The 26,220-nt window shown below is 49.1% G+C and overlaps 2 protein-coding genes across 4 annotated transcripts in view; both read left to right on the top strand.

Moving 5' to 3' along the window:
- myo15aa (myosin XVAa) overlaps positions 1-7,435 on the top strand; it is a 32,975-nt gene extending 25,540 nt beyond the window's left edge. For all 3 annotated transcript variants that reach the window (XM_078084089.1, XM_078084088.1, XM_078084087.1), the window contains 25 exons: positions 14-134; positions 282-397; positions 556-615; positions 1,073-1,148; positions 1,265-1,380; positions 1,465-1,583; positions 1,741-1,882; positions 2,054-2,165; positions 2,269-2,343; positions 2,442-2,644; positions 2,788-2,912; positions 3,004-3,067; positions 3,181-3,253; positions 3,430-3,503; positions 3,612-3,694; positions 3,792-3,922; positions 4,034-4,128; positions 4,583-4,660; positions 4,815-4,911; positions 5,002-5,162; positions 5,325-5,458; positions 5,599-5,732; positions 5,816-5,949; positions 6,140-6,280; positions 6,439-7,435. In XM_078084089.1, coding sequence (XP_077940215.1) covers positions 14-134; positions 282-397; positions 556-615; positions 1,073-1,148; positions 1,265-1,380; positions 1,465-1,583; positions 1,741-1,882; positions 2,054-2,165; positions 2,269-2,343; positions 2,442-2,644; positions 2,788-2,912; positions 3,004-3,067; positions 3,181-3,253; positions 3,430-3,503; positions 3,612-3,694; positions 3,792-3,922; positions 4,034-4,128; positions 4,583-4,660; positions 4,815-4,911; positions 5,002-5,162; positions 5,325-5,458; positions 5,599-5,732; positions 5,816-5,949; positions 6,140-6,280; positions 6,439-6,540 — 2,766 coding nt within the window. In that variant the 3' untranslated portion in view covers positions 6,541-7,435. The remainder of the gene's footprint in view (positions 1-13; positions 135-281; positions 398-555; positions 616-1,072; positions 1,149-1,264; positions 1,381-1,464; positions 1,584-1,740; positions 1,883-2,053; positions 2,166-2,268; positions 2,344-2,441; positions 2,645-2,787; positions 2,913-3,003; positions 3,068-3,180; positions 3,254-3,429; positions 3,504-3,611; positions 3,695-3,791; positions 3,923-4,033; positions 4,129-4,582; positions 4,661-4,814; positions 4,912-5,001; positions 5,163-5,324; positions 5,459-5,598; positions 5,733-5,815; positions 5,950-6,139; positions 6,281-6,438) is intronic.
- Positions 7,436-7,592: 157 nt separating this feature from the next.
- On the top strand, positions 7,593-26,123 carry llgl1 (LLGL scribble cell polarity complex component 1). The gene is made up of 24 exons (XM_078084086.1): positions 7,593-8,374; positions 9,988-10,085; positions 14,500-14,581; positions 14,663-14,823; positions 14,902-15,048; positions 16,551-16,713; positions 16,811-16,946; positions 17,248-17,302; positions 17,424-17,578; positions 17,657-17,877; positions 18,599-18,666; positions 19,171-19,345; positions 20,277-20,381; positions 20,661-20,953; positions 21,042-21,192; positions 21,284-21,422; positions 21,506-21,816; positions 21,939-22,130; positions 22,207-22,279; positions 22,377-22,491; positions 22,881-22,951; positions 23,452-23,587; positions 23,679-23,761; positions 24,444-26,123. Exons 1-23 carry the CDS (start codon positions 8,294-8,296, stop codon positions 23,755-23,757), a joined length of 3,207 nt encoding a protein of 1,068 aa, XP_077940212.1. The 5' UTR covers positions 7,593-8,293; the 3' UTR covers positions 23,758-23,761; positions 24,444-26,123.
- The last annotated feature ends 97 nt before the right edge of the window (positions 26,124-26,220 follow it).

Genomic DNA, 26,220 nt, shown 5'->3' with positions numbered 1-26,220 from the left:
TTTTTTGTCTCAGACTCAAAGGAAGCCTCAATCCTTCCTACGTAAAGAAGAGGGAGGAGTTAAGGTTTCCAAGACGACCACGTCTCGCCCCGCGGGGCCAAGTAGCTTGAGCATAAGCCCCGCCCCTCCTCCGGGTGAGCTTTCTACACACCAATGTGACATCAATGGCCAGTAATAAACACAATGTCTAGACTCTTTTTACTTGTGTATGTGAATTGAGTGTATTGGGAAGACATGGTCCAAAACCCTGAGTGTGTGTGTGTGTGTGTGTGTGTTTCTAGTCTCTAGGGAGTTGCCAGTAGAGGAGGAGATTATTCAGACTCAACTTCACAGCAAGACTAGTGATGAATATTATACGTACTCCAACGTCCCGTGGAAACTCTACATGAGGAAAGAGGTGCGTTTCATCAGCACACAAGCACAGCAAAATAAATAACAAAAATAATCAATTCAAATTGAACTACGTTGCAAGGCTTTGATATCAAGGTGTAGATTTAAAATCATATAATAATATTTCCATCAATGTTTCCATGTTCTTTTTCTGTATATTTCTAGGTTTTCTATCCTAAAGAGACTTTCAACAGTCCGCTGGTTCTGGACCTCATTTTCAGACAGGTAGATTTATGTTTTCTCACTTATTTATATTAACTTATTTATCCATTTTGAAGTCACTTTCTTCAATCAGTGTTTTTCATCATAGGAAAATCCAGTTCATGGTCATCATGCCAATAGTTAAGATCATAATGATTTATGGAATATAAAATGATAAAAGTATTGCTTTTATTATAGATAAATAGATGGGGAGAGTGGTTATTCTATAAGAGAGGAGCTTCCTGTTAAAATAACGTTACTCTATGAGGCTTTTATTTTGAAAGGAAAGAGGAAAGAGACAGAATTAGTCTGACGTCCAGACGAACGTTATTCCACGGGAGCTTCATGTTAAAAATACAGTTTATTGTTTGTATGTATTCAATCCTGGCTTTTGATTAGACGGTTAATGATACTTATTCACAGCAGGAATCTAAAGGGAATTCCACACCAGCGGATTTATATTCCTGATTGTGTCCTGCAGGTTGTACACGACACCTTTTCCGAGGCCTGCATCCGAATCACCGAGGAGGAGCGACAGAAGATGAAAACCTTATTTGGTAAGAGAAACCCATCCCTGAATAACTTGACCTTGGACTGCCCAACATCTACAAGACGTGAAAGCCTTTCCAACCCTCTGGATTCGATAACTAAAACGTCTCCGTGTCGTTCACAGCTGAGAACAAAGTGGAGCAGATGTCAGGAACGCACGACGAGAGCGCCAAGAAGAAAGTGGTGGTGATGGCCAGAGACGTGTGGGAGATTTACTTCTCCCGTCTCTTCCCAGCCTCTGTGAGTTCTTGTCTCTTTCCTGGCGTTCGTGAGCTTAACTAAAAATTGGGAAGTTCCCTCTATAAATCTGCTGAACCCTTCCAGGGTAGTGTGGGGACAGGGGTGCAGGTGCTGTCTGTGTCTCATAAAGGCATCAAGCTGCTGAGGATGGTGAGGAGTAGCTCTGCTGCTTCAGACTACTTCCGAGTGCTGAGGCCGTACAGGTGAGCCTCAATAAACATGAGCAGAGCTGAGCTCAGCCTGAAACTCTAAATAAAACAAACCCAAAGTCAGTCCCTCGAGAGACCTTTTTATTTTCCTGTCTTTGCAACTTCATGTGGACCCCCTGTGTTTTTTTTTTACCCTTCACTTCCTGCTCAGCTACTCGGACATCCTGTTTGTGTCGATTCCCTCTAAGAACATGCTGGAGTTCAACCTGACCAACGAGAAGCTGATCCTGTTCTCGGCGAAGGCCCCGCAGGTCAAGCACATGATCGACTACTTCCTCACGGAGCTGAAGAAGGTCAGAGGTCGTCCGTCTGTGTGTGTCTGTTGTTTGAAGGTCTTGCTTGAAGATGCTTTTGAACCCAACAGTCGTTTGGTTGTTGTCTTTGTTGACTTGTGTTAATGCTGGAAGGTGTCTTAAACATTTATTGGCATCTTGTCTTTTATCAACCTGTGGAATCTCCGTCAGGACTCGGAGTACATGGTGGCGGTGAGGAACTCGGTCACCGAGGACAGGACGCTGCTCAGCTTCCACAAAGGAGACATCATCAGACTGCAGCACATGGACGGGCTGGAGGCCGGTGAGACACACGCACACACACGCGCTGTGAGCCATGTAGAGTACGTCACGGCTTCTGCGTGTTTCACGTGTCCGTGTGCATCTGTGTGTGCGCGTGTGTTCAGGCAAACATTACGGCTGCATCGTGAGGAAGAAGGTCATGCTTCTGGAGGAGCTGAAGAGGGACACTCCGGAGTTCGGTGGGTGTTTGTGCTGTTGAGTTTGGCGTTTTAGTCAAGTGTTGTTTTGTGGGGTTTCCTTACATGTTCTGAGTGTGTGTGTCTGTGCGTGTGCACAGGCTGGCGGTTCGGGGCTGTCTACGGAAAATCCGGAGTGTTTCCCAGCGAGTACGTGCGCCCCGTGGCCGCCCCGGACTTCCTGGTCCTCCCTGCTGAGCGTGTGGAGCCTCGAGACCGACAGGGACGAGTCGCTGTGTCGGCGGCTATCGCCGTGGCGATGGGCTCGGCAGTGGCCGCCCACGAGCTTGACCTCTCCACAGAGGTGCGGACCAGGCAGTTGTTTAATCACGTCGCGGATGAGATGTCAGATGAACAGATGAAGAGAATAAAGAGAATCATCTCGTGTCATGTTTCAAGCTGCTGTTTCCGCCGGATGTGGGTGAACGTTTTGTCTTTGTGCGCCAGGCAGTAAATGAGATGTACGGCGACGGTCTGAGCGTCGGACTGGACGATCTGCCTCTCCACGGCGGTCAGTACCACATGACCGAGTTTGTCAAGAAGTACTTCAGAGAGGCGCAGAGGAACAGAAGGTCGGACACACGCATGTTATGTGACATCACGGACACAACACCTGCACACACGCACAGTTCATAACTGCTGCCCGTCGTTTTTCCGCCACAGTGATCATAAAGCCAAAAAGGCGAAGGAGGGCAGGGAGCCCGTGGACATGGTCAAGTTCTCCAAGGTAAAGCGGCGCAGTTTGCTTTAAGCTTTCATGTCTCTGCATCCTTTAACATGAATGTTGTGTCCTTCGTATCGCTCTACAAGTACAAAGTCCTTCTCCTTGTTATGTCTTAGTCTCCGATCCAGGAGTCTCTGATCGACTTCTCAGACAGCGGGATGAACAGGGTGGCTGCCGACATCTTCTTGGGTGAGGGGAGAGTAGGGAAAGGAGGGATGGATACAGAGAGGAGGTGGAGGAGGAAGGTTGATCATTTACTGTGCAGTTCCCCAAAAAGTGTGAGAGGGAGGAAAAGAAAAAGCGACGTCTGTTTCTTTTCTGTCTTGTATCATAGTTTGTTTTCACATTGATTGTTTCTCATGCAGCCATAATGAAGTTCATGGGAGACCTCCCGCTGAAAGGTCAGACGGAACAGGATCTGGTCACCACTATACTGAAGGTACACGGACTCTCACACATTTGATTCGGTTTTAAAATACTAACACTGTAAACAGATCATGTATTTATGTGAAAGTACAGAGATTAACGCATGTGCTTCTGAATCTAGCTGAGTGGCGAACATGGCCTGATCAAGGATGAAGCCTACTGCCAGTTGATGAAGCAAGTCACCAGCAACACCAGCTCCAAACCGTGAGACTCCTCGACCTTTGACCTCACACACTCAGGACATCCACGGCGGCCGGAGGCGGGCTTACCTTTTCTCCCGTCTGTGCGTGTATTTGTGCAGGGACAGCTGTCAGAGAGGATGGAGGCTGCTCTACATCCTGGCAGCTTTCCATCGCTGCTCCGATGTCATGAAGCCGTTCGTCTTGAAGTTCCTGCAGGACGCCTGCGACAGTCCCGGGATGCAGTACCAAGGTACCAGCCCTCACATCCGATTGAGAGAAGCCGCACATGTCACACTACAGATCCGTCTCCAGCAGTCTGACTGGTCTAAGTTATCGCCGATGTGCTGCTCTCCATTGACAGGCGTCGCTAAGGCTTGTGAGCAGAATCTGAGGAGGACTTTTCAATATGGCGGGCGTATTCAGTATCCCAACAGCATGGAACTCAAGGCTATGCTGGTTAGTCTCTTAGTTCACTGTTCTTTAAGGGGCTTTTATATGCTCAAATGTGCACCAAATCTGAGAGAAAAATTTAAAAAAGTGCTCTTTGCATCGTAACTTTGTTAAATGTAATATAGGTGTTCCTGTGAATGCATAAAAAACAGCCATAAAAGCTGATGTTAAGTAGTCAATGTATGCATCAATTGTATTGTAATGAGATGCCAGAATATTCAAGGAAGCATTTTAATCACAATTCAGTAGATTTGATTTAATCTTACTTGTCTCCATCGTTTGAGCTTCGTCATAAACAATGCTTGTTATATCATTAATTAGGCATAAATGTTTAGCGGTTTGTTAAGTCTTAGAAAGGCGTCCGTCCTGTTTCGAGTGAGTTTGTTTGACAGCTGCACACCTCACGCTGGTGTTAACGCGTCGTATGACGTCGCCCTTCTGATTGGCTGTTTGTCTGCAGGCTGGGCGGAGCTCCAAGAGACAGCTGTTCCTGCTGCCAGGTGGGATCGAACGTCACCTGAAGATCAAGACATGCTCGGTGAGTGACGCAACAAACACACACACACACTTGAAAAGCATTGTGACTCTGGTGGCCTCATGCCCTGAATGTAGACTCTTAACAGGACAGAAACAGCTGCCCGGTCATCAGGACGGCAGCATTGCTATATTGTTGATAAATGTCTTTATTCCAGGTTGCTTTGGACGTCATCGAGGAGCTTTGCTACGAGATGGAACTTCACAGGACGGAGGCTTTGGATGAATACGCTGTCTTCTTGGTCACACACAAAGGTTTAACAAAGATCTAGGATGTCGCAGTAAAGACACTCTTGATTTAGACAAATACGCCACAGATAATAACCCCAGTGTGTTTCCGTGAAGGTCAGAATGTGCGTCCTCTGAACAAGCGGGAATACATCCTGGACATCGCTACGGAGGCGGAGTCAGTGGACGCCAACTACAGCCTGTGGTTCAGGAGAGTCATATGGAGTCTGGCTCTCAAACTCGACAACGAGCTTTACGTCACCATGCACTACAACCAGGTAGATGGCGTGAAGTGACTCCAATGGAGCCCCTGTAGATATTTTCCTCTATCAGTTTGCAGAGTTACTGTCCAGTGTTCATAACTGGAGGAGCTGATCCACGCCGCAGCGTTGACAGCGTGACCATTTAAGCAGCAAACTCTCCCGTGTGTCTATTTGAAGGTGCTGCCGGACTACCTGAAGGCCTTGATGAGCGTGGTTCCTCACGGCAAGGCCAGCGACCCGCAGCTGCAGCAGATCGCCAGACTGTCCGCCCTGCAGCACCGTGCCAAGGACACCGTCTACCTGCCCACCCTGTAAATACCGTGTGCACAGTCATGCTTACTTTTGGTCTGAGCTGTGATCTTTCCATCCACGTGCATCCTCGCCGAAAGCTCAGCTGCTTTCCTCTGGTGTGTCACCGTTTTTTTTTTGCTCTTTGTGTGTGTGATTTTAGCCGCGAGGTGCAGGAGTGCGTCCCCCCGCAGTTCTACTGCAAACAGGGTTCACAGCTTTGGCTGAACATGACAACTCAACACATGCAGCAGGTGCAGCCCTTAAACCCACACCAGGCTCGTGCACAGTTCCTCGGTGAGACTCCTGACCTCATTTTTCACATGACGACTCTCTAGGAATCTACCTCTGACTGTTTGAGTGTTCTGCGTTCGTCCCAGGTCTGGTCAGTGCCTTCCCCAAGTTCGGCTCCTCCTTCTTCTACATCCAGAGCTGTAGCTCCGCCTCCATCCAGGCCCCGTGCATCCTCGCTGTGAATCTGAACGGACTGCACTTTCTGAACAAGGATACTCACGTGCGTCACTCGTTCACAATCACACATACGAGCTAAAAGCAGACTTGTATTATTACAAATATATAAGCTTTAGCTCCCCCTGTTGGTGGTTGTAGTCACTTTCATCTATTAAATACCATAATGTGCATACCTCTGCTTCATTGTGTGAGTGTCTCCACACATATATATATTTGTGTGTGTGCGTGAATAGGAGGCGATTGTGCGTTTCCCTCTGAAGGAGGTCCAGTCGACTCGAACTCAGAGGCCGACTTCGGGCTCCAGTTATCCGTATGTGGAGATCATGATCGGAGACCTGCTGAACCAGCGCATCACACAGCTACAGCTGGAGCAGGTGTGTGTGTGTGTGTGTGTGTGTGTGTGTGTGTGAGATACAGACAGAGAGAGTTGATGAAGGAGAGCTGCCGGTACAATATGTACATGTGGTTTTGCGTTTCCCTCACAAACACATGCTTCTGTCTGTTGCGTGTGGCTTTGTTTGTGCGTTTGCAGGGCCTGGAGCTGTGCCGAGTCATCGCCATGCACGTGGAGAACATGTTGTCAGTCAGAGAAAAGAGACTCACTTTGCCACCAAGTGAGATCACAATGCTATAAGAAAAAACCCTTCTCACACACATACACAGAAGTCGCTCTTTATGCCTCGTAAAAAAATCTACCTCTGTTTAGAAAGTAGAATATTTTGATACTTATATGGTACATGAAATACTCACTGAGCTGCAACCAAAGATTATCGTCTTCATTAATCATTCTATATAATCCATATAATATCAGATAAGTGCGAAATATTAAAAGCAAAAGTCCAAACCTCTATGTTTGTTTTACTATCACAAAACTAAGAAAAGCAGCATATTCTATTCAATATTCATATTTGGAACAATTCAATTTTGGGATGTTTCACTTTTAGAGTTACCCCTGAGTGAAATGCATGTCTGTGATGCGATGAGAAGAAAGTCGGAAATCCATAAGGGACCAAACCTATTTATGTTTATAGTTTGAATTTTTTCTAGCCAAAACTGATTAGGATCTTCTTTGCCATTGTTGCTTTATGAGGGTGGGGGGGTAAATAGAAGAGGCCTGATTAATTTACTTTACTTCCCCACTTCAGCAGAGTTGTGTCAGCATCAATCTGGAATGTGATCTTGCCCTGAAAACATCTGGTGTGGTTTGCGCTCTACAAGCTGAAATGTGAAACATAAGTGGAACCGTATCTTCCCAGAAACATTATTAGATGCTTGTGGTTTGACACGATACATAATTTTTTCATTAGTTATAAAAGCCGACCATACATTTTTTATGAACCGTTTTTTTCCAAATGAAACAAAAAACGAGAGAAAGTTGTGATGAGAAAATGTTTGGCGCGCAGATAAAAGCCACATCGCTGAACTCTTTGCACTAATTAGATTAATTAATTATACATGTTTTTGTAAATATCTGTTGTACATAACTAATGAATGTCATTAATGCTGTAAATTAAAGTTTGTAACATAAATTACTCTGGTGTATGAATTTGTTTCATTTAATTTATTAACATCATTTACATTAACGGGTAAAACAAGTAGAATTTCAAAGGCAAGAAAGAGACACCAAAACAGAAGAGGAAATAACGAACGTATAACAACTGATACAATATTTTAAAAGTAAATACTAAGTATAACAGCCGGTGTTTTCAGATAGGCAGAGATCGATGCTCAGTACCAACATGCATTCTTTTTGATAACACAGATTTCAGTTGAGATTTGAATTTAAAATCATTTAGATTCATGAACCCCTCATTTCCTTACGATACCACCATGTTTACAAAGGACATTGTTGGTTTGGTTTTATTTTTTTAACAAGTTCGCTTTGTCAGCATCGGCTGTCGAAGGCAATTCAGAGTCCACCGGCTTCATTTTACCACCGGACGAGCCGTTTCACTCTCTGCACCGACGGATGTGAGCGGGATGCGCGTCCGGCGCGTCCCGCGCTACGAACCGAGCGGTCGCCTCCCTCCGGGTCGCAGCGCTCTGCCCGTGTGGGCGTTTCTGAGTAATTGCTCGCAGATCTCTCCGCGCCCATTGGTTAACGACAACGGGGGGTCCGTGTGAACCGGAAGGAGGTGGAGAGCGGGGTGGGGGGAGCGAGACGGCGGTCAGACGCTAAAGAGCTCCAGGAGGGAGAGGAGGGAGCAGCAGCCGCCCCGCGTTCAGCCTGAATGGGCTAGTCGGTTAGCTTAGCTTAGCATCGTCCCACTGCGCCGCGCCGCCGACAAACTCCCGTGTTTTCCTCTCCGTACCCCTCCCCCCCACCACCACCCACCAACACCACCCTCTCCTCCACCTTCCAGTAGTCCTGCCTCCGCCGCTGCAAGATGATGAAGTTTAGGTTTCGTCGGCAGGGCACCGACCCGCAGAGAGAGAAGATCAAACAGGAGCTATTCGCCTTCAACAAGGTAAAGTAACGGGAGGTGGGGGAGATGGGGGAGGTGGGGGGGGAGTGTGTCCATCGCTATCTCTAAACCGGACCATGTTTTCAGTCGAGCTCTCTGCAGCAGTGTTGTTATGTTTTCGCTGCAGGCTGGACGCGCGTGGGGGCTTTGTTTATGTGCGCGCGCGTGTGTGTGTGTGTGTGTGTGTGTGTGTCTGTGCGCGCGCACGCACACAGCCCTTTGATTAACGTAACACGATCATTCTCACCCCCTCCTCAATAATCAATGCTGAACAAAATGTGGCTGCTCCACTTCCAACAATCCGCCCCGCTGTTTCCAAACGGGTCCGATCCTTCAGAACCAGATCGAAGTCCGTGGATCGTATCGATCGATTGATTGATTTCAGCAAATGGAATGTGAGTTGCAGGTGATCCTTTGGGCCTTGGACCCGTTTGGCCGCAGACAGTCGGCAGACTCTTAAAAAGTAGAGCTCTATCATGAAAGTGGATGACGTCACAGATTTAACCCAAAGCTGTACGGGGCATTATTTAAAATTCTCCAGTAAGAGTGTGGGTGAAATAAACTGTGTGATTCCACCCAAAACCACTTCAGTTATCAATTCACCTGACGAGTGTGATCATGAGTCGGAATCTACTACACGGTGGGAAATATCCATCAACGCTTTCCCAGAGTTCAAAGTGAAACATTTAATTTCTTATTTAGTTCCATGATCGGAATTTCCATTTGCCATCAAATGTGACAAAGAAAAACTGCACATCTGAGAAGCTGGAGTTTTGATTTGTGGCGTTTGTAACCCAAAACATGATTGTTTTTAGAAGGTTTATTGAGGTCAGCTGAAGAGTGCATCGCGTCTAAGGTCCATGAGCTGTTTGTCAGGCTGTGACAACACACACACACACACACACACACACACGCAAACTTTTTGGCACCAGCTGCCACAACCGTCACCGAGGTGGTCTCCCAACAGAGTGTCTCTTTGATGTGTCTCTGAGATATTTAAGGACACTAAGTGTTACTTATTACCAGGAGTCTCTGAGGGATTCTTCAGCAACGACGTGTAATGTGCAATTAAAACCAAAGAGAGCAAGCAAACAACCACAGAACTTTAAATACGTTCAGGAGGAGACCAGTTCGTAACCAGGGATTTCTAATCAACCTTTTCTTCGTTGCGTCGTGTTTTTTTTTTTTTAATGTGCGTTGTAAAATGTTCCAAACACTAAAAGCAGTTTCCTTGATTTAGCTTCAATTTAGTGACGAATGACTGCGAGCTGCCTGAGGGCGTCAATAAATACTTTTGTTTTAACGTACTTGCAACGTCCACATTTCTCGGACTACAAAGCGACGTCTGTCGCGAAGCAGCTCCGTGTCTTTGTTTTGTTTCAACGTTTTCCCAGCTGTCTCTTCTTCGCATGTGCAGAAGAAGAAGAAAAACCAGCTGTGATTTAAATTGAATCCCATTTAATAAAGTCTAATTTCTCCTCACTTTATGGAGGGCCTCCTCCCTTTCTGACGCCTCGCTGGCCGTCAGACTCCATCACACAATAAAACAACGAGTCTGAGGTTTTTCATGGTCGTCTTTCGTGTCACGTGTTAATCTGTCGCTCTCTCTCCTCCAGACTGTGGAGCACGGGTTCCCCCATCAGCCCAGTGCTCTGGCCTTTGACCCCAAGCTGGAACTTATGGCCATCGGAACAAAGTCGGGCGCCATCAAAGTGTATCCTCTTTTGTTCTCCCCGAGCTGGCGGCTCCGGCGCACAGGTGCAGTTCCCCCGGCGTCTGGATTCATGACATCACCGACTCTCTGCGAGCCGAGTCACAGCCGTCGGCAATGAAGGCGTGATGGACTCCAGCTGCAGAAAGTGTTTTCATGTCTCCCCAAGTGCTGCGATGTTTATTTGTCGATCAGCTCTGCGACGGCTCGAGTCGGCGCCTCGCAGCAGCTGTCGCGCTTTTTTTTTTACGAGGATTCAATTGTCTCCTGGCGGTTGCGGGACGAGCGTTGATTCCTGTCTCCTCTGCACAAACACAAACACCCTCGTTGAGGGCTTGCTGACCGGATGCCAGTTTAGAGCTGCACCGTCTGCACCGAGTGGAGACGACTCGGTTTCCTTCTACGCCGACGATGTTCGAGGCTTTAGTCATTTTTGTCCGTTTTTTAATAGTTGTGCATATTTGTGTTTTGTTAAGTCTCTCACAATGTTTATGGGAGGCGGCACAAGTGACCAGGCGGACCCTCGATAAGCAGAGAAAATAAAGTAATATAATTGTTTCCTGCTCCGGTAGTAGTAATCTGTGTGTGTGTGTGTGTGTGGAGGGAGTCTGGCTGTGGTTGTGTGTTGCAGTAGACCGGAGAATCAATTCTTTCAGAGGAGGAGACTGGTGGTACCAGGCGCCTCCGCCCCAGAGGGAGGCGGGTGGAGGGGAGGGGACGGAGACAGACGGAGGCCGTGAAGACGAGGAGGGAGCGTCACAGAGGGAACGTAACTCTTCGCTCTTCGACTGACGCTCTCAACTCGGACTGTTCGGCCCGACCATCTTTGATAATTACTCGCCGGTGGCGATATGAGGCCAAACCAAGCAGAGCGATTTAGTTACACAGAAGCTCTGATTGCACGTCTGCTTTAACAGACTTTATCTCCGTCTGCTCCTGAACACCAGTTGATTTATTTTTTGGAGAAGTGTGTTTTTGTGTCAAACGTCACATTCCCTAATAATCTTACTGACTCGGTTTTGACCCGGACGGGAATGTCGGCATACCTGCAACCTGTAACACACACACAGTTCCAGCATCGCTGCCAGATGTGCAGTCTACCTCTGTGTGTGTGTGTGTGTGTCGAGAGGTAAAAAGAGATAAGAACCTTTTGGCTGTGTCACCAAATGAGTTTGATCTTGTGAGAGTTTTCTCCTTTTTCTCTCACTCGTTGTTTCCCGTCTCTCCGTCGTGTTTATAGAGGCAGAGTCGTGTTTCGCCCTGAGAGTTTCTGCCTCCACCGCAGACTGGGGCTCAGCCGAGGGAAGGGGGACAATACCATGTGGATGGGGGAGGGGGGGGGGGGGGGGGGTCTGTCTCCAGTCGAAGAATGTACGTTGCGCTGCCCTGGGTTAACCCTGTGCGTGTGTATGTGTGTGTGTGTGTGCGTGAGAGAGTTTTCAGATTGGGTGAGTGAGAGCTTTGTTGCTGAGTCTTAAGAAAGGAAGCTTTTGAATCCGTTTCCAAGACGACCAGCGCAGTCGCCGGGGACGAGGAGCGCTCGCAGGCCTCAGGGCGTTGAGAGGCTGCAGCAGCGTTCGTACGACGGCGTAGTACAGCGCACACACACACACACACGGATCGACTGAACGCTGCCTGTCATCGAGCAAACGCTGAGTCACGCTGAAACTTTGACCGTGAAGCTTCGGTATCGATCAAACGGTCAGCGGACGAGCAAATATTAAGACACCCACGCAGCCAACGCTCCGATCCGATATCATCGCTTGACGGGTTGCTTTTTCTTTTTTTTCCCCCTCCCGGCTTTTTGGACGATAATGATTTTAACGAATTCATTTGTTTTCCCGCTGCGTTGTGGGAAGACGAGGAAACACCTCGCAGGCTGCGTAACGGGCATTTCCGTTGCTGTTGTTGTTGTTGTTGTTTTGCCGTTAAGCGAATCAATAAGTTCAGCGGGGATTTGACTCCAGTTGAAGATGCAGCCTTTAACATTCCTCCCACCCTCCTCCCCCTTTCTCTCCTCACCCCCACACACACACACTCCCTTCTCTCTCACAACATTCTTACTGCTTTTTCTGTTCTGCCGTCTGACTAAATTGTCTAAATTGTTGATCTAACAAAGGTTGGATAATTTAACTAAATCGGAGTGTATCTGCAGCCTGGGACGGGTTCTAGACGCGATGATGGTGCTTAAAGTTATTAAATGCCATTTTGTGAAGACAATCCTCCAGTAATAAACTGCCGTTACTTGATGAAATTCTTCTATTAGTTTGACTATAGTGAAACCAGCAGCTCCACGTCAGCTGGCTCTTAAAAGTTGCTCAACACTCAGCCGGTGCCACGAGGCGCTTCACTTGGACCCGAACACCTCCCTCATTGGGACCCGGAACCCAGTTAACGGTGCTGATCAAAAGCATCACTTTACTGCTGAGGTTATTCAGGCTGCACAGCTGAGACTTTTTTCATTGTTTATCTCCCAAAGGTCAAACCACCAACGAGCAAAAACACCACTTTAACTTACCCCGGGCCGGTGGGGGTGCAACTGAGTGGGGGGGTTTGTGGGAGTATTGGGGGGGGGCTGACGAGGTTCTAGCCGAGGGGGAGGATGCGGATGAGACTGATGGTTTCTCTGCTGGGTGGAGTTGTTTGGCTCGTCCTGAGGCGGCTCCACGCCAGACGTCTGAGGAGGAAAAATGTGTCTGACGACGCCTCCAGTTCAGAGCGAGAGGAAGTCGGACTTCAGACGTCCGGAGTCCGACTTATAGAAGTTTTGTGAACTTTTCTGTTTAAAAAAAAAAAAAATGTATTTCTTAAATTTTTATTCTGTGTGGTCAACTTGTACGTTCATCCTCGGATCCAGTGATCCGTCCGTCCTTCCTGTCCGTCCCAATCTTCTGTGACTGTGTGTGTGTGTGTGTGTGTGTGTGTGTCTGACATAGAGGACAATGCCCTCTGTTTGTCTGTATTCAGACCGTGAAATCGCTTTATCCTCGCTAACGCTCTCGCTCTGCATCACCGGGCAATTTCTGTGTGTTTGCTTCAGTGGTGCTGAGTTACTGTAGGCCTCCGTTGTGTGCTGTCGGGGTTCTGCTGTGCGCTTCGTGGTCGCTGCGCTCCACCAGTGTCGACGGCTCGTCTCAAGGTTGAAGTCTCAGGTGATGATTTCTCGTCACTGAACTTTATTCGCGTTGCTTTCCGAGGGACATTTCATCACCTGAGACCATGAGCGTGTCCTCGCTGCTTTTCTCACTGAGAAGCAATCAGTCCATTGATCTTTATCAGAAGAAGAAGAAATGGCAATTAATTATTTAAAATGCTGAATGAATTTGAATCCACACCGGATGGATTATGATGAAACTTGGTGCAGACCTCCGCGTCGTGATGCGTGGATGAAACGAGCAGCGTTTCTTTACGTCGCTCTCGCTAAACACTTTTTTTTTTTGTTTGTTCTTGTGATGGAAAAACGATCTGATTTAGATGGCGATGAATGAGCTGAAGGCCCTTCTTTATAACGCTATCACTTCTGTTTCTCTTCAGCTGAAGCGGATTCAATCGGAATCTGTCCTTTTTTAGGATAAGCCCCTCCCCCAATGTTTGTCACTCAGGTTCAAATCTAAAGGCCATGATTTCAGTGTCGCTGTGTTGAATCCTTCTAAACCTCCTCACTGCGTGTACGAGTACTCACATGTTTAGTAAACGAGGGGAGTCGGGGTGCAAATGTGTACATTTAACTCGGGTCTAACAAGAGAAATGAATTGTGGGATTCGGAAGCCTTCGTTGGTTCCTTTTGCATCTCAGAGAGGTTGAGCATCGTAGAAGCAAAGATGAAGATAACTGTAAACTTCCTCCCGGGCTATTTGGATATATAGAGTATAATTAAAAGTTAAAATATCTCTTATTAAAATGGATAATATAAGAAAACCTGTGAAATCAGCTCTTCACACATTCCTGATATAATCACCAGAGAGAACTCCCCACGCTCTTATTTTCTTGCATTTTTAATCTACATTCCTACAGGCTTATGTAAGCAGTGCGCTCATGTTTGTGTGTGTGTGTGTGTGTGCTCTAATTTGCAGTTTAGCCCAATTTAGCGTAGTTTTGTACTCCTGCGTCAGACTTCTCGAGTGTAGCTTTTTATTTTATCGGCTCTGCTTCATTTACTGGACTAACCAAGGGAATCTGGAGTTTACTGCTGGTTACAAACACACACACACACACACACAGCGGTGGGTCTCCTGCTGTTCCACCTAACCAGTGAGTTTGGTTCACAGTTTGACTCGTTTTGATCACTCACAGATCCGCAGGACGTATCGATCTGTGAATATCGCTCCTAGTTGTGTGATTCTCTGCGTATTGGCGTTTTTTTCTTGTTCAGTATCGAAGCTTTGTTGTGAATCCCCCCTTGACGAGACCCTCACAGCTACGGGTCCCCCGGCGTGGAGTTCACGGGGCTACACGCGGACACCACTGCCGTCACTCAAATCCACTTCCTGCCTGGACAGGTGAGGCGCTTCGTCTCCTCCGCGGCTCCTTCTTTCGCTTTTGTGTGCTGAGAGTCGCGTTGACTGTGATCTGCGGGTTAGGGTCGCCTGCTCTCGCTGCTGGACGACAACACGCTCCACCTGTGGGAGCTGGTGGCCGGGGCCCCTCGGGACGCGGGCGGGGCCAAGAGAGAAGGCGTGGTCTGTCTGGAGGAAGTGGACTGCTACAGCCTCCCAGGGAGACCCGGCATTGAGAGCTGCAGGTGCGTCGAAGACCGGTGCATGTGTCCCCATCCTCTTCATCCTCCTCCTCCTCCTCATCCTCCCGCTCTTCTCCTCAGCGCCACTCGGGTGACCGTCCTCCTCCTGATGAGGTCCAGCGACCTGCTGTGCGTCGGGACAGAGGGAGGGGGCGTGTACTTCCTGGAGTTGCCCCGCCTGTCGCTGAAGGAGAGCCAGACGCTGCTCCAGGATCAGATCATACAGAGGCGAGTGTGACGTAAACCGCGGCCAATGGACTCCGTTGTTTTTGGTAGATCGTTGCATTAATAGTACTTTGTTTTTTTAATACTCTCCAGTTTCCTCTTCTCACAGCTGCAGCTCAGCAGGGCAGAGACACACACACACACACACACACACACACACACACACACACACACACACAGAAACAAATGCCCCCCAATGAGAACGGTCAGACCTCATGAAGGTTGTTTAAAGTAATTTGCACTCATATTAATTTAAGTTTCTGTGAGTGAGGAGCACCGACTCAGAGGAAGAACCGATGATCATTAAGAATCTGTTTTTGAACCAATGTTAACCGACTGATTTTTAAAGGCACCTTCAGCTTTTTACTTTCTGTAATGCGTAACTTAACATAACGTAACGAATGAGGATGTCTCTCAATCGATGACGTTATTTTCATCCGGTAAGCGATTCTTAATTTCTGATGATTCGTTGAGGTACTGAGCTTCTTCTTCACTTCGCTGCGTGACGGATCACACCCTTCATCAAACGGGCTCGCTTAGGGAAGCGTGCAGAGCTGAGGCCTAACGGGGGTTGTGTTGTTGTTGTGTGTGTGTGATGGAGGGGAGGTTTTAGACAGGGAGGCTTTGTACCGGCTGCCAAAACACGGTGTTCCGGTTGGGGAAGTGCTTCAGCTGAATCTCTAACACACACACACACACACACAGAGGCTCATCACCGGGACTCTTTAGCAGGATGCCGGATTCCCTAAAAATACTTGTGAGCAAAGAGACAGAGACAATGGGGGGCTTTGTCGTGCCGCCGTGCTTCCGGAGAGGATCTTCCTCAGTAAACGCTCCCTAAGCGGTCAAAAGTGTGTGTGTGTGTGTGTTACATGCATGCTCACTATCTATCTTTATACGATGGTTCCTCCTCAGCACTGAGAGCGGAACGCTGCTTTGCAGGGTTTTTTTCTCATTATCAGCTCTGGCTCCTTCTGTCCCTCGCTGGGCGAATCCTCTGACTCCTCCCGGGCGTCACGTTCCTCCGCTGCCTTTAGAGGAATGTGTGGTCCACTACCTCCAGCCTCATGTTGTTGTTGTTGTTGTGTTTGTATCAGAGGTTACACAGACGGGTTGAACTTGAAGCTGATCAATTTGAACACTTTTTTATTTTCGCCAAAGAAAAAGGAAAATGAACTGAGCTGGAGTAAGTTTAGCTACTAGTTTTATCCAGTTTTGACCCATTTATCAGGGAAATATGCTTATAAATATTTAACATAACAGATTTGCTTTTTGAACGGATTTCACCATCCGTAGATGGCTTTATTATTATTATTAGTTAAGCTTTTTTAAATCATCCTTAAATCATGAAACCCGTGGCTCACCTTCTCTGTTGGGTCTTTTTAGCCTTTATTATTCCTTCCTCTGCTATTTACTTCTCCCTCGTTTCACCTTTTTGTACATTTTGTAACAGCATGTGAGGTAATGCTAATTAAATAATAAAAATAATTATTTTTTTTCCCCAGCCTGCCAGATGATTACAGATGTGGGAAGTCCTTGGGGCCGGTGGAGTCCCTTCAGGAACATCCCCAGCGGCCGGGTAAGCTTCTGATCGGCTACAGCCGAGGCCTGGTGGTCCTGTGGGAATCGACCAGCCGACGTGTGGAGCAGCTCTTCCTGGGCAAGCAGGTACCTTCTGCACCAACGGTTCATATTTCACGGTATATAATGTAATAACACTGTTATGCAACCTGGTTCATGCTAATACCCCCCCCCCCTCCTGCAGCAGCTGGAGAGCCTGGTGTGGGAACGCTCTGGAAACCTTTTTGTCAGCTCCCATAACGATGGAGGCTACTCCGTGTGGGCCGTTACTACCGGCAACAACGTCATCCACCAGCCAGTGTCCTCCACCATCCCATATGGTGAGAAACGCACACCGAGGCGTCTTTACTGACACCTCATCCAGGTGGGGTCTCGTCCTCAAAGACCGTATGACGCCCAATAGTGGGTGAACTCTGTGTTCTGAGCCTCTGTGACTCGTAGGCGGGAAGAATTAGCGCCGCAACTCCTGAAGCTAAAAAAAAACCCCAAACAACCTTCCTCTCACAGAACATAAATGCATATAAAGTGTGCGTGAAAACATTTTTCTTTCACCTTTCTGAATTAAATCCTCGGCCTTCTCGTGAACTGAGCGGTTTGAAACCGTTTGATCGTCTGCTGCAGGTCCGTTTCCCTGCAAGGCGATCAACAAGATCCTGTGGAGAACCACACAGACGGGGTGAGTGTGACATTATGTCTCCAGGGGTTATCGATCACGGAGGCAGCAAACATTCACATTTATCTATGACACGATAAATACGTCTTCACCTCGGTTGTCGCTGTCTGCGCTCTCTCTCCAGGTCTCCGGTGGTGTTGTACAGCGGCGGAATGCCCAGAGCCAGCTACGGCGACCGCCACTGTCTGACCATCCAGCAGGACAAAGAACACGTCACTCTGGACTTCACGTCCCGCGTCATCGACTTCTTCACCGTCCACGGCGTCGAGCAGGACGAAGGTCGGCGCCAAAGTCTGCCGCGCGTTGCATGAAAAGTGGAGTCATCCGCTGCGCTTCATTCCGTTTCTCCCTCGTCAGAGTTCGATGAGCCGTCCGCGGTGGTGGTCCTGCTGGAAGAGGAGCTGGTGGTGATGGACCTGCGCACCCCCGGGTGGCCCTCGCTGCCCACTCCTTACCTGGCCCCGCTCCACTCCTCGGCCATCACCTGCTCCTTCCACGTCTCCGGCGTCCCGCCCAAGCTGTGGGAGAGGCTGGCGAACGCCGGCAGAGCCCAGCAGGGCCGCCAGCCAGCGCACGGGGTGAGAGGCGCGCGAGGACGGCTCGCACGCGCGCGTTCGGACCTCATTTTCTCTTCCGCGCGTTGGAATCGGAATCCCGCAGCCTCAACGCGTGTTTCGGCAGCAACATCGTCTGATCCGGCGTAACAAGCGGCCGGCTGGCAGCGCGCCACCAGCGACGGGATTATTGTGTAAATTGGTTCGCTCGCGGGGGAGGGGTGGGGGGCTAGTTATTCAATTACAGGAAATCCAAGATGCGGCGAGTAAGCGGCTTAACCTGAGAACGACCTCGAACAGAGAATGGCCAATAGCCAGGATGCTCATGCTGCGAATGAAGCCGGCTTACGTTCGCCGCATTCATGCCGCCGCCTCTGTCATCGCGGTTTAGAGTGAAGATATTAAATGGACGGTTTTATTCATTGGGTCCACGAGTACATGTGAGCTCTCAGGCCGTGAGGAAACCTACTGGCGGCTTACCAGTAAGAGCAGGTGTAGACAGTTAAAGGCTCTGCGAAGGCCTTCGTAGCTTAGATCAGCTGTTTGATCGGTGGCAGATTACATGCACACACACACACGCACACACACACAGCTGGTACGCTCATGAATCATCAGACTTGAACTATAACAACATGTTTTCCGTGAACACGTTCTCATATTTGCAGTACGCTATGAAATGGAACGGGTTAGGTAATGTGTGGTTGATCATTTTGACGTATTCAGTGTTTCTGACTTGTTTGTGCAGAGTTGGCCCATTTGTGGAGGGAAAAACCTCGCTCCTCCACCCAAGAACCAAGAGCTGCTGTTGACAGGGTGAACACACACACACACACACACACAAACACAGGTGGAGCCATTTTTTTTATTTTATTTTCTCACGAAAATCTGCCGCTTTCGTTTTTCTTCGCCCGTGCGAACCACACGGATACCTTGAATTAAATCGGGTCGACGCAGAAATGTGTCAGCATTGCCATGGCAACAAAGTCCTGAGGCAACTAGTAGCCAACTGCAGATGTGGAGGCACAACTACAGCGTGTAAATAAAGCCAAACGGCTGGATGTTTGGAATCGGGGAGACGCACCACAGACGGCGTGTTGCCAGAAAGACTTTCTGCCAAGAGATTTTTAAGAAGTCAACGCACTTTGAATGACAGACGATGGTGCACAGAATAAGAAAATGACACAACACACTCTGTCTACGTCTATTGAATCGATTTATAATGGCATTTTAGTTCTCGCACACACACACACACACACACACACACGCCCAGCTGCACTATCCTGATCCATCCATTCAACCATGTTTGTGCGTTCAAAGGCACGAGGACGGTACTGTGCGGTTCTGGGATGCTTCGGATGTCGCTCTGACTCCGCTGTACAAGCTGAGCACGGCCAACGTCTTCCACACCGACTGCGACCCTAGCGACGACCCCCAGGACCCCAGCGACGACCCCGACATGCAGCAGGAGGAGGAATGGCCTCCCTTCAGGAAGGTGAGAATAAGAATGAATGGAGTCAAAAGTCTGTCTGTCCTCTTAACATCGTCTGTGGCTGCATGTACGTCTCTCATCAGGTTGCTTTCACGAGTTTTCTCAGACGGGAACAACCCCATTGTTCCTTTTATTAAAACTTCACTCTGAAGGAACCGCAGATTGTGTTTTAACGGCCGTGTTTTTCTGTGCAGAATGATTTTAAATGAAGTGATTCCGCGTCGGGAGGAAGCGGTTTGCCCTTAAACGTATTCTTGATCTACAGTTGTGAAGGTTTCTGTGTCTCGACCAAGATATCTCATCTATAGATGGCACCAATTTAAAGTGAAGGGACAGTTCTTTTTCTGCCAGCTGTCACGTGAAACCGGCGTCATGTGAATTTAATCGCAGCAATGTGTCGAAACAAGGTGTACAAACACATTTAGACCGATGCATTAAACAATGGCAGATTTAATTAGTTTTAGGCCTCTTTTTCTTCTTATTCACTCCTTGGCTCCCCCCCACCTTTCCTCGTGTATCCTGTGGTAACAGAGCTGCATGTTCAGGAATGTGGCCCTCATATGGGACGAAGAGCCTTTCCCTTTTCTTTTTTCCTCCGGTGTAATGAAAACCAGACCCATCAGCCCACTCGTGTGTGTGTGTGTGTGTGTGTGTGTGAGTGTGAGCAACTACTCCTTTTGCTGAGATCCATGCGAGAGGGGATTCTATTGGAATTCCTACTGTGACAAGGGACAGATTAAGAGTGTGTGCGAGGGGAAGGGGGGATTGTCCTGGCATTTAGTGGAGGAAGGAGGAGAGCTTTACGGAGTTGCACTTTGACGTGTGTGTGTGTGTGTGTGTGTGTGTGTGTGTGCGCCTGGAGCTCAGAAAACTCGGAGAGTCTAAAAGAAAACACTGCTGTCCACTCGAATAAAACACTGATTTGTGTGTGTAGGTGGGCTGTTTTGACCCGTACAGCGATGACCCCCGACTGGCCATCCAGAAGATCAGCCTGTGCAAATACAGCAACAAGCTGGTGGTGGCCGGGACGGCTGGACAGGTAACCGAACGCAGCGCACATTTCAGATCACTTCCATGAGACGCTCCTTTCAAATGTTTTCATTTGTGGTTTTAAAGAACTCTCTCGGATTAATCTATTTTGGCAAAAACAATGTTGTTTCAGCCAGAAGCCATAATGGAACCATCATCCATTATGTGGTTTAAATGGATTTTTAGACAACTGAGAGAATATTTTGCTGATTTTACTGTTAAACTTAAAAAAAAAAAAAAAAGATTGTGTATTTTTTTTGGGGTACAATAATCCCCTCCGTCTCCCCAGGTGATCGTCCTGGGCCTGAGCGACGAGCGCTCGGCCCACCCGGTGGACGTGTCGGTGGTCGACCTGCTGCAGGACCGGGAGGGCTTCACCTGGAAGGGCCACGACCGGCTGGAGCCGCGCCTCAAGCCCGCCTCCTTCCCGCCGGGCTTCCAGCCGCTGGTGCTGGTGCAGTGCGTTCCCCCGGCCTCCGTCACGGCGGTGGCGCTGCACGCCGAGTGGAACCTGATCTCCTTCGGGACGAGTCACGGGTTCGGCCTGTTCGACTACCACAGACGCAACGCCGTGCTGGCCAGGTGAGCGGGACGCGCACTCTCGAGACGTGCCGCCACGTTTTTTTTTGATTCGCGCCAGCCGTGCGTCACCCTGCCGATGTCGCCCCAGGTGCACCCTGCACCCCAATGACTCGCTGGCGATGGAGGGCCCCCTGTCCCGAGTCAAGTCCTTGAAGAAGTCCTTGCGACAGAGCTTCAGGCGCATCCGCAAGAGCCGCGTGTCGGGCAAGAAGCGGCCCGTCGCCACGCCCACCAGCAAGGTGAGCGACCCGGGCGTCTGTGGAGGGGAGGGGGGGGGGAGTGTGGCCACGCGCCGCGGACAGGACTGACTCCAGCTGTGGTCGTCCGCAGGTCCAGGAGGCCAACGCCGCCCTGGCGGAGCAGGAGGACGTGGCGCCGATACAGCGACGGATCGAACCCCGGTCGGCGGACGACTCGCTGTCCGGCGTGGTCCGCTGCCTCTGCTTCGCCGACACGTTCCTGCGGGACGGTGCGTTCGCTTCACTCCTCCCGGATCGGGAGCCGAAGGCGGCGCTCTGACCATAACGGCCGCTTTGTTCCCGTACCTTCCAGGCACGCACCACGGCGCCACGCTGTGGGCGGGGACCAACTCGGGCAGCGTGTACGCCTACGCTCTGGAGGTGCCCGGCGTGGGCTCGGGGCGCGCCTGCGAGCGGGGGGCCAGCGAGGGCGGCGTGTGCGTGGAGGCCGTTCTGGGCAAAGAGATCCAGCTCATGCACAGAGCTCCCGTGGTGTCCATCTGCGTGTTGGACGGCCGGGGGAAACCGCTGCCGGACCCTTACGAAGCCTCCCAGGACCTCGCCATCGCGCCCGATATGGCCAACGCCCACTCGGTCCTCATCGCCTCGGAGGAGCAGCTGAAGGTGAGTCCACATTGGATGAGAGTTGCGAGCTCTGGACTGAAGTTTGACGTCATAGAATAAAGCGGCCTTAATAAATACTGAGAGACAGTAACTGTAGCCGCCCCCTCCTGCCCCCCCTCCAGGTGTTCTCTCTCCCTAAGGTGAGCGCAAAGACCAAGTTCAAGCTGACGGCGCACGAGGGCTGCCGGGTGAGGAGGGTGGCGCTGGTGGCGTTCGGCTCGGTGGCTCAGGAGGACTACTGCGAACACACGCTGGTCTGTCTGACCAACCTGGGCGACATGCACCTCTTCAGCATCCCCGGCCTCAGACCACAGGTGGGCCCTCGGGGGGGGGGGGACCAGTCTAAGAGCTGGGCAATAGGAAGAACTCAATGACCGTTTCGTCTCTCAGGTTCGCTACGACTGCATCCGTAAAGAAGACATCAGCGGCATCGCGTCCTGCGTCTTCACGAAGAACGGACAGGGTGAGTAAAGCGGCGAAAGATTGTTCCCAGCGAATCACAAGTTTGAAAGCCGCGACCGTGGAACTTTTATCATTGTTGTTCATGTTTGTCCACGCAGGGTTTTACTTGATCTCTCCCTCCGAGTACGAGAGGTTCTCGCTGTCCGCAAAGACGCTCACTGAGCCGCTGTGCTCCGTTCAGCTGGACCGACCGCTGCACGCCACGCCGGCCAGGTAACACACACACACACTGTGTGACCTCTACTGCACTTGTTGCCGTCTTCTGATGCTTTCTGGTGCTCTACCTGAATACGCTTGATGTATTTGTTGCCTGCTAGGGCTCCTCCATAGGATTTAATTTCACATGAACACTGGCAGATCCCTCAAAGGGTTTTTTCCTCTGTAAACTTTAATTAACACGCATGTCCCGTTGATGCACGGATAAGAACAGACCGGACTCCAGGAATCCCCGCTCGTTGATTTTTGCAGCGTTTTGCACTCCCTCTAGGCTCCGGGCGCTCAGCCGCATGAGAAACCAAAGAAGTGGTACTTTTCAAGCTGTTGCTGTTATTACATCATCTGCTGCCAGAGTAAATGGCGCGTGCTCTCGTGTTTCTTTTCAGCGATAGTACCGCGACGACAACGCCGCCGCAGGCCAACGGAACCCACAAGAACCACGTAGGTCAGGCTGAGGGTACGTACACACACACACACACACACACACACACTCCCCCCTGTCTCCCCTTCGTCACTCTTTTCTGCCCGAGCTTCTTAAACTGCGAGCAGGGGTTCGCTTCTCGTCTCCGTGGTAACGAGTCAGTATGCCCCAGTGGCCTCAGTGCCCCCTCCCCCCCCACGACGGTTGCTGTGGAGACCGGAGCGGGCTTCAGTTATGTCTCAGTCGATCTTACATTTTAGTCTAAATGTCTATTTTTTATATTTTTTCTCATGAAGCGGTTCGTACAGAGACGTTCTCGACCACATTCTTTAATTTGGAGACCCAACACTCCCTCGTGACTCCAAGTTGTTTTGTATTGATCGATTCCGATCGGCTTTGAGAGAGAACTGGTTTGACGCGGAAGAAAATGTGACTTCATTTAACTTGCACAATCCGACGTTACCATGGAAACGCACGTAGGTATCAGATTCCCCCGGATGAGGAACCAAGGTTAAGTCTGCTTGTGCTCCTCACAGGGCGAAGCGAGGAGTCCCCCAGCGCGCTGTCCTCCCCCATCCTGGACACCCCTCTGGACTCCCCCCTCAGCTGTGCCGACCTCACCCTCGACTCCACCGGAGAAATCACCGTGGAGGACGTCCGGGACTTTCTTACGTATGGACCCTAACCCCCCCCACACACACACACACACGCACGCCCAATTTAAAAACAACAATAAAGTAACTTTTGGTTTGTGTATTTTCAGCACTGTGGACGAGGCAGAGAATAACCTGAAGAACATCAAAGAGGAGGAGGGACGCTCTACTGGCATCCTCATCAACTAGACAGGTGAGAAGAACCAACCCGGGTGGAGGCGGACGCCTGCAGCCCCCACTGACACACACACGACGCTGGGTGCAGGAGGGGATTCTCACACACACACACACACACACACAGACACCTGTTTCTAATGGATGTGTCCTCACTTCAGTTTTACATTCCGACCGCTGCGTTCCAGCCACGAGTCCTCCGCTCTCGCTGCGCCTTGTGCACAGTTTGTGAATCGGAAAATGTGTCAACGTTTTACTGGGAGGCTCCAGCTGTTAACCAGCTGTTCCTGGCTCTAATGCACTCATTGGCTGAGAGTGGATTACTCCAATATTGTATACAAGACGTATTGGAGAAGATGGCAGCAACCGGGATTTGGCAAAAGGAGATTATCGAATGAAGTGAGGATCTGCTGTCACAGTTTCTTACTCTCCACTTACTGCATTACTTTCTGCACTCACAGGAGTTGTAAATCAGGAGGAAATGTTCTCCTCCCACGGTCTGTGACGGGGACTCTCCCTCGTTGTTAAGACTCTCTGCTTCCCTCTGGTGGCGTCACCTGAACGTAGTTAATACTCCATAACAAATTAAATGTATCATTTTCCCTTTGTATGAATACATAATACTTACTTTTTAAGTAGTTTACGTTTAATTAAGTATGCTAATATTTGTTGCTCATTCAGTTTTCTCTCTTTTACTGAAGTATTACAGGGAGGGGCTTGCGTGTCCTGGATGGACCAGATTTTATCTGCTGGACCACCAACGTCTCCCCCCGTCATCTCACGTGGAGCCTCCGACCAGCCGGTGCCCCACCAGGGAGGAAAGCCTTCACACGGGTGAAGAATAGACTTTTAGACTCGGCTTGTTTTGTTCCTCCCGCTGGAAAAACCACACCTCATTCTTCTAATGCAACCACTTTGGGAACATGACATTGCCCCCCCTGCAGAGCTTCTCACGACTCAGAGCTCATGATTCTGCTTTCATGCACCGAAAACTGAACTGAACTTTTTTTTTTTTTTTTGTGTCATCCACCTCGAAGCGCCTATTTGTCGCTTGTTCCCGCGGCGACGATTCTCCACGAGTCTCACCGGTGACGTTTCTGTCTTTACTTCTCGATCCACCGTGTTTTAGTTTTCGCCGTGCTGGGATCGGTCCGAGGCTTCTGTTGGACCTGTATTTGGCGCTGTAGTGGCCTTTTTTCTCGATGGGTGGCGCACACATTGTTTTGCCCGCTGCCTAACGCGACTGACCCGTCTTCATGAAGCGAGGGCGTACAGCGGGGACGGCAAGGAAATAAAGCATTTTAAATATTGTAATATCAAAGGAACATCACATGTATATTGTATTTCCCCTCTTAGGTGCCATTGAGTGCAATCAACTGTTTTCCAATCCGTGAGACAATGTCGTGACACACAAGCACCCACCAGGTGGCCGATGAAGGTGTTGTGGAATACAAAGATTGATGTTCTATGATGTTTTGTAGGGTTCTCGAAAAATGATATTTTAAAAACTAATCGGAAGGAGGAGACGAGAGATGAAGTAATTCACACAGAACTAGTTGTTGAAGCAGGAAACTAAGGCGGCACCACGAATGAAGTAGAGCATTGAAATAACTTTATTGATAAATGCACGGCCCAAAATGCAAATACATTTCTTTACTTGATTGAAGAAAATTAAAGGAGGCGAATGCGGAGCGCTGTTAAATCCCGCCCCCCTTCCCTTTCCTCGGTGACATCATCTCATTCAGAAACCCTTTTGACGGGACTCGGAAGTGTGACGAAGGAAGTTGGTCTGAATGCGAAGTGTAACGTACTGTGTACTGTGATGCACCCGGGAGTACTGTGGTGGGTTTCTGTGAATCGGTGCATTCTGGGTAATATCGGCTAGATGTGGCGCTTTGATCCCCCGTATTTTTTTAACCCTTTTACAAAGTTAGTTTTTCTGTGTAAAAAAAAAGAAGAAGAATATATACAGTATCTATAGCTAGGTCTACAGAAGGCAGGTTAATGGCGTGGAGTACAGGATAGGTCTTTGTAGAACTTGTCGTAGCCTAAAACCGCTCAGTATTCAAGCTTTTCGATGCCTCACGTAAATTAAAAAGTTTTTAAAAAAGGGACCTCACTACTAACTAATGTTACTCAACAGGTATGAATCACGTTAATGCTTTTTCACTTTTGCGTTGGCTTGTTTTGGTGCTCTGGTTGACACACAAATGATGCTTCAATCTACAGCTGGCAACATTTACTTTTTTTTTTTTTTTAATTACACACAAAAAATGTGTTTCTACTCTGTCATTCAGTTTTTGTATGTAGAATTTTAATCGGATCATTTAGCATTTGAGCTGATGAAGAAATTGTGAATGTTAATAAAATGATTTACTCTCTATGGGAATTGATTGTGATGTTGGACATAAAGTGGACACAAATATGGATTATACTATATGTTCTTTATTCTAAGGACTAGTTTTTGGACTGTCTTTA

The sequence above is a fragment of the Gasterosteus aculeatus genome, chromosome 11 (assembly GCF_964276395.1).
Source record: "Gasterosteus aculeatus chromosome 11, fGasAcu3.hap1.1, whole genome shotgun sequence".
Lineage (NCBI taxonomy): Eukaryota > Metazoa > Chordata > Actinopteri > Perciformes > Gasterosteidae > Gasterosteus > Gasterosteus aculeatus.
The sequence above is the reverse complement of the archived record's forward strand: the minus strand, read 5'-3'. Positions and strand labels throughout refer to the sequence as shown.

Excerpts from the sequence above, each read along its gene's own strand:
- llgl1 (XM_078084086.1), top strand. The coding sequence starts at position 8,294 with ATGATGAAGTTTAGGTTTCGTCGGCAGGGCACCGACCCGCAGAGAGAG. Across the intron at positions 10,086-14,499 it reads AAGTCGGGCGCCATCAAAGT|CTACGGGTCCCCCGGCGTGG; the intron begins GTATCCTCTTTT and ends AGACCCTCACAG. Across the intron at positions 20,954-21,041 it reads CGCAACGCCGTGCTGGCCAG|GTGCACCCTGCACCCCAATG; the intron begins GTGAGCGGGACG and ends ATGTCGCCCCAG.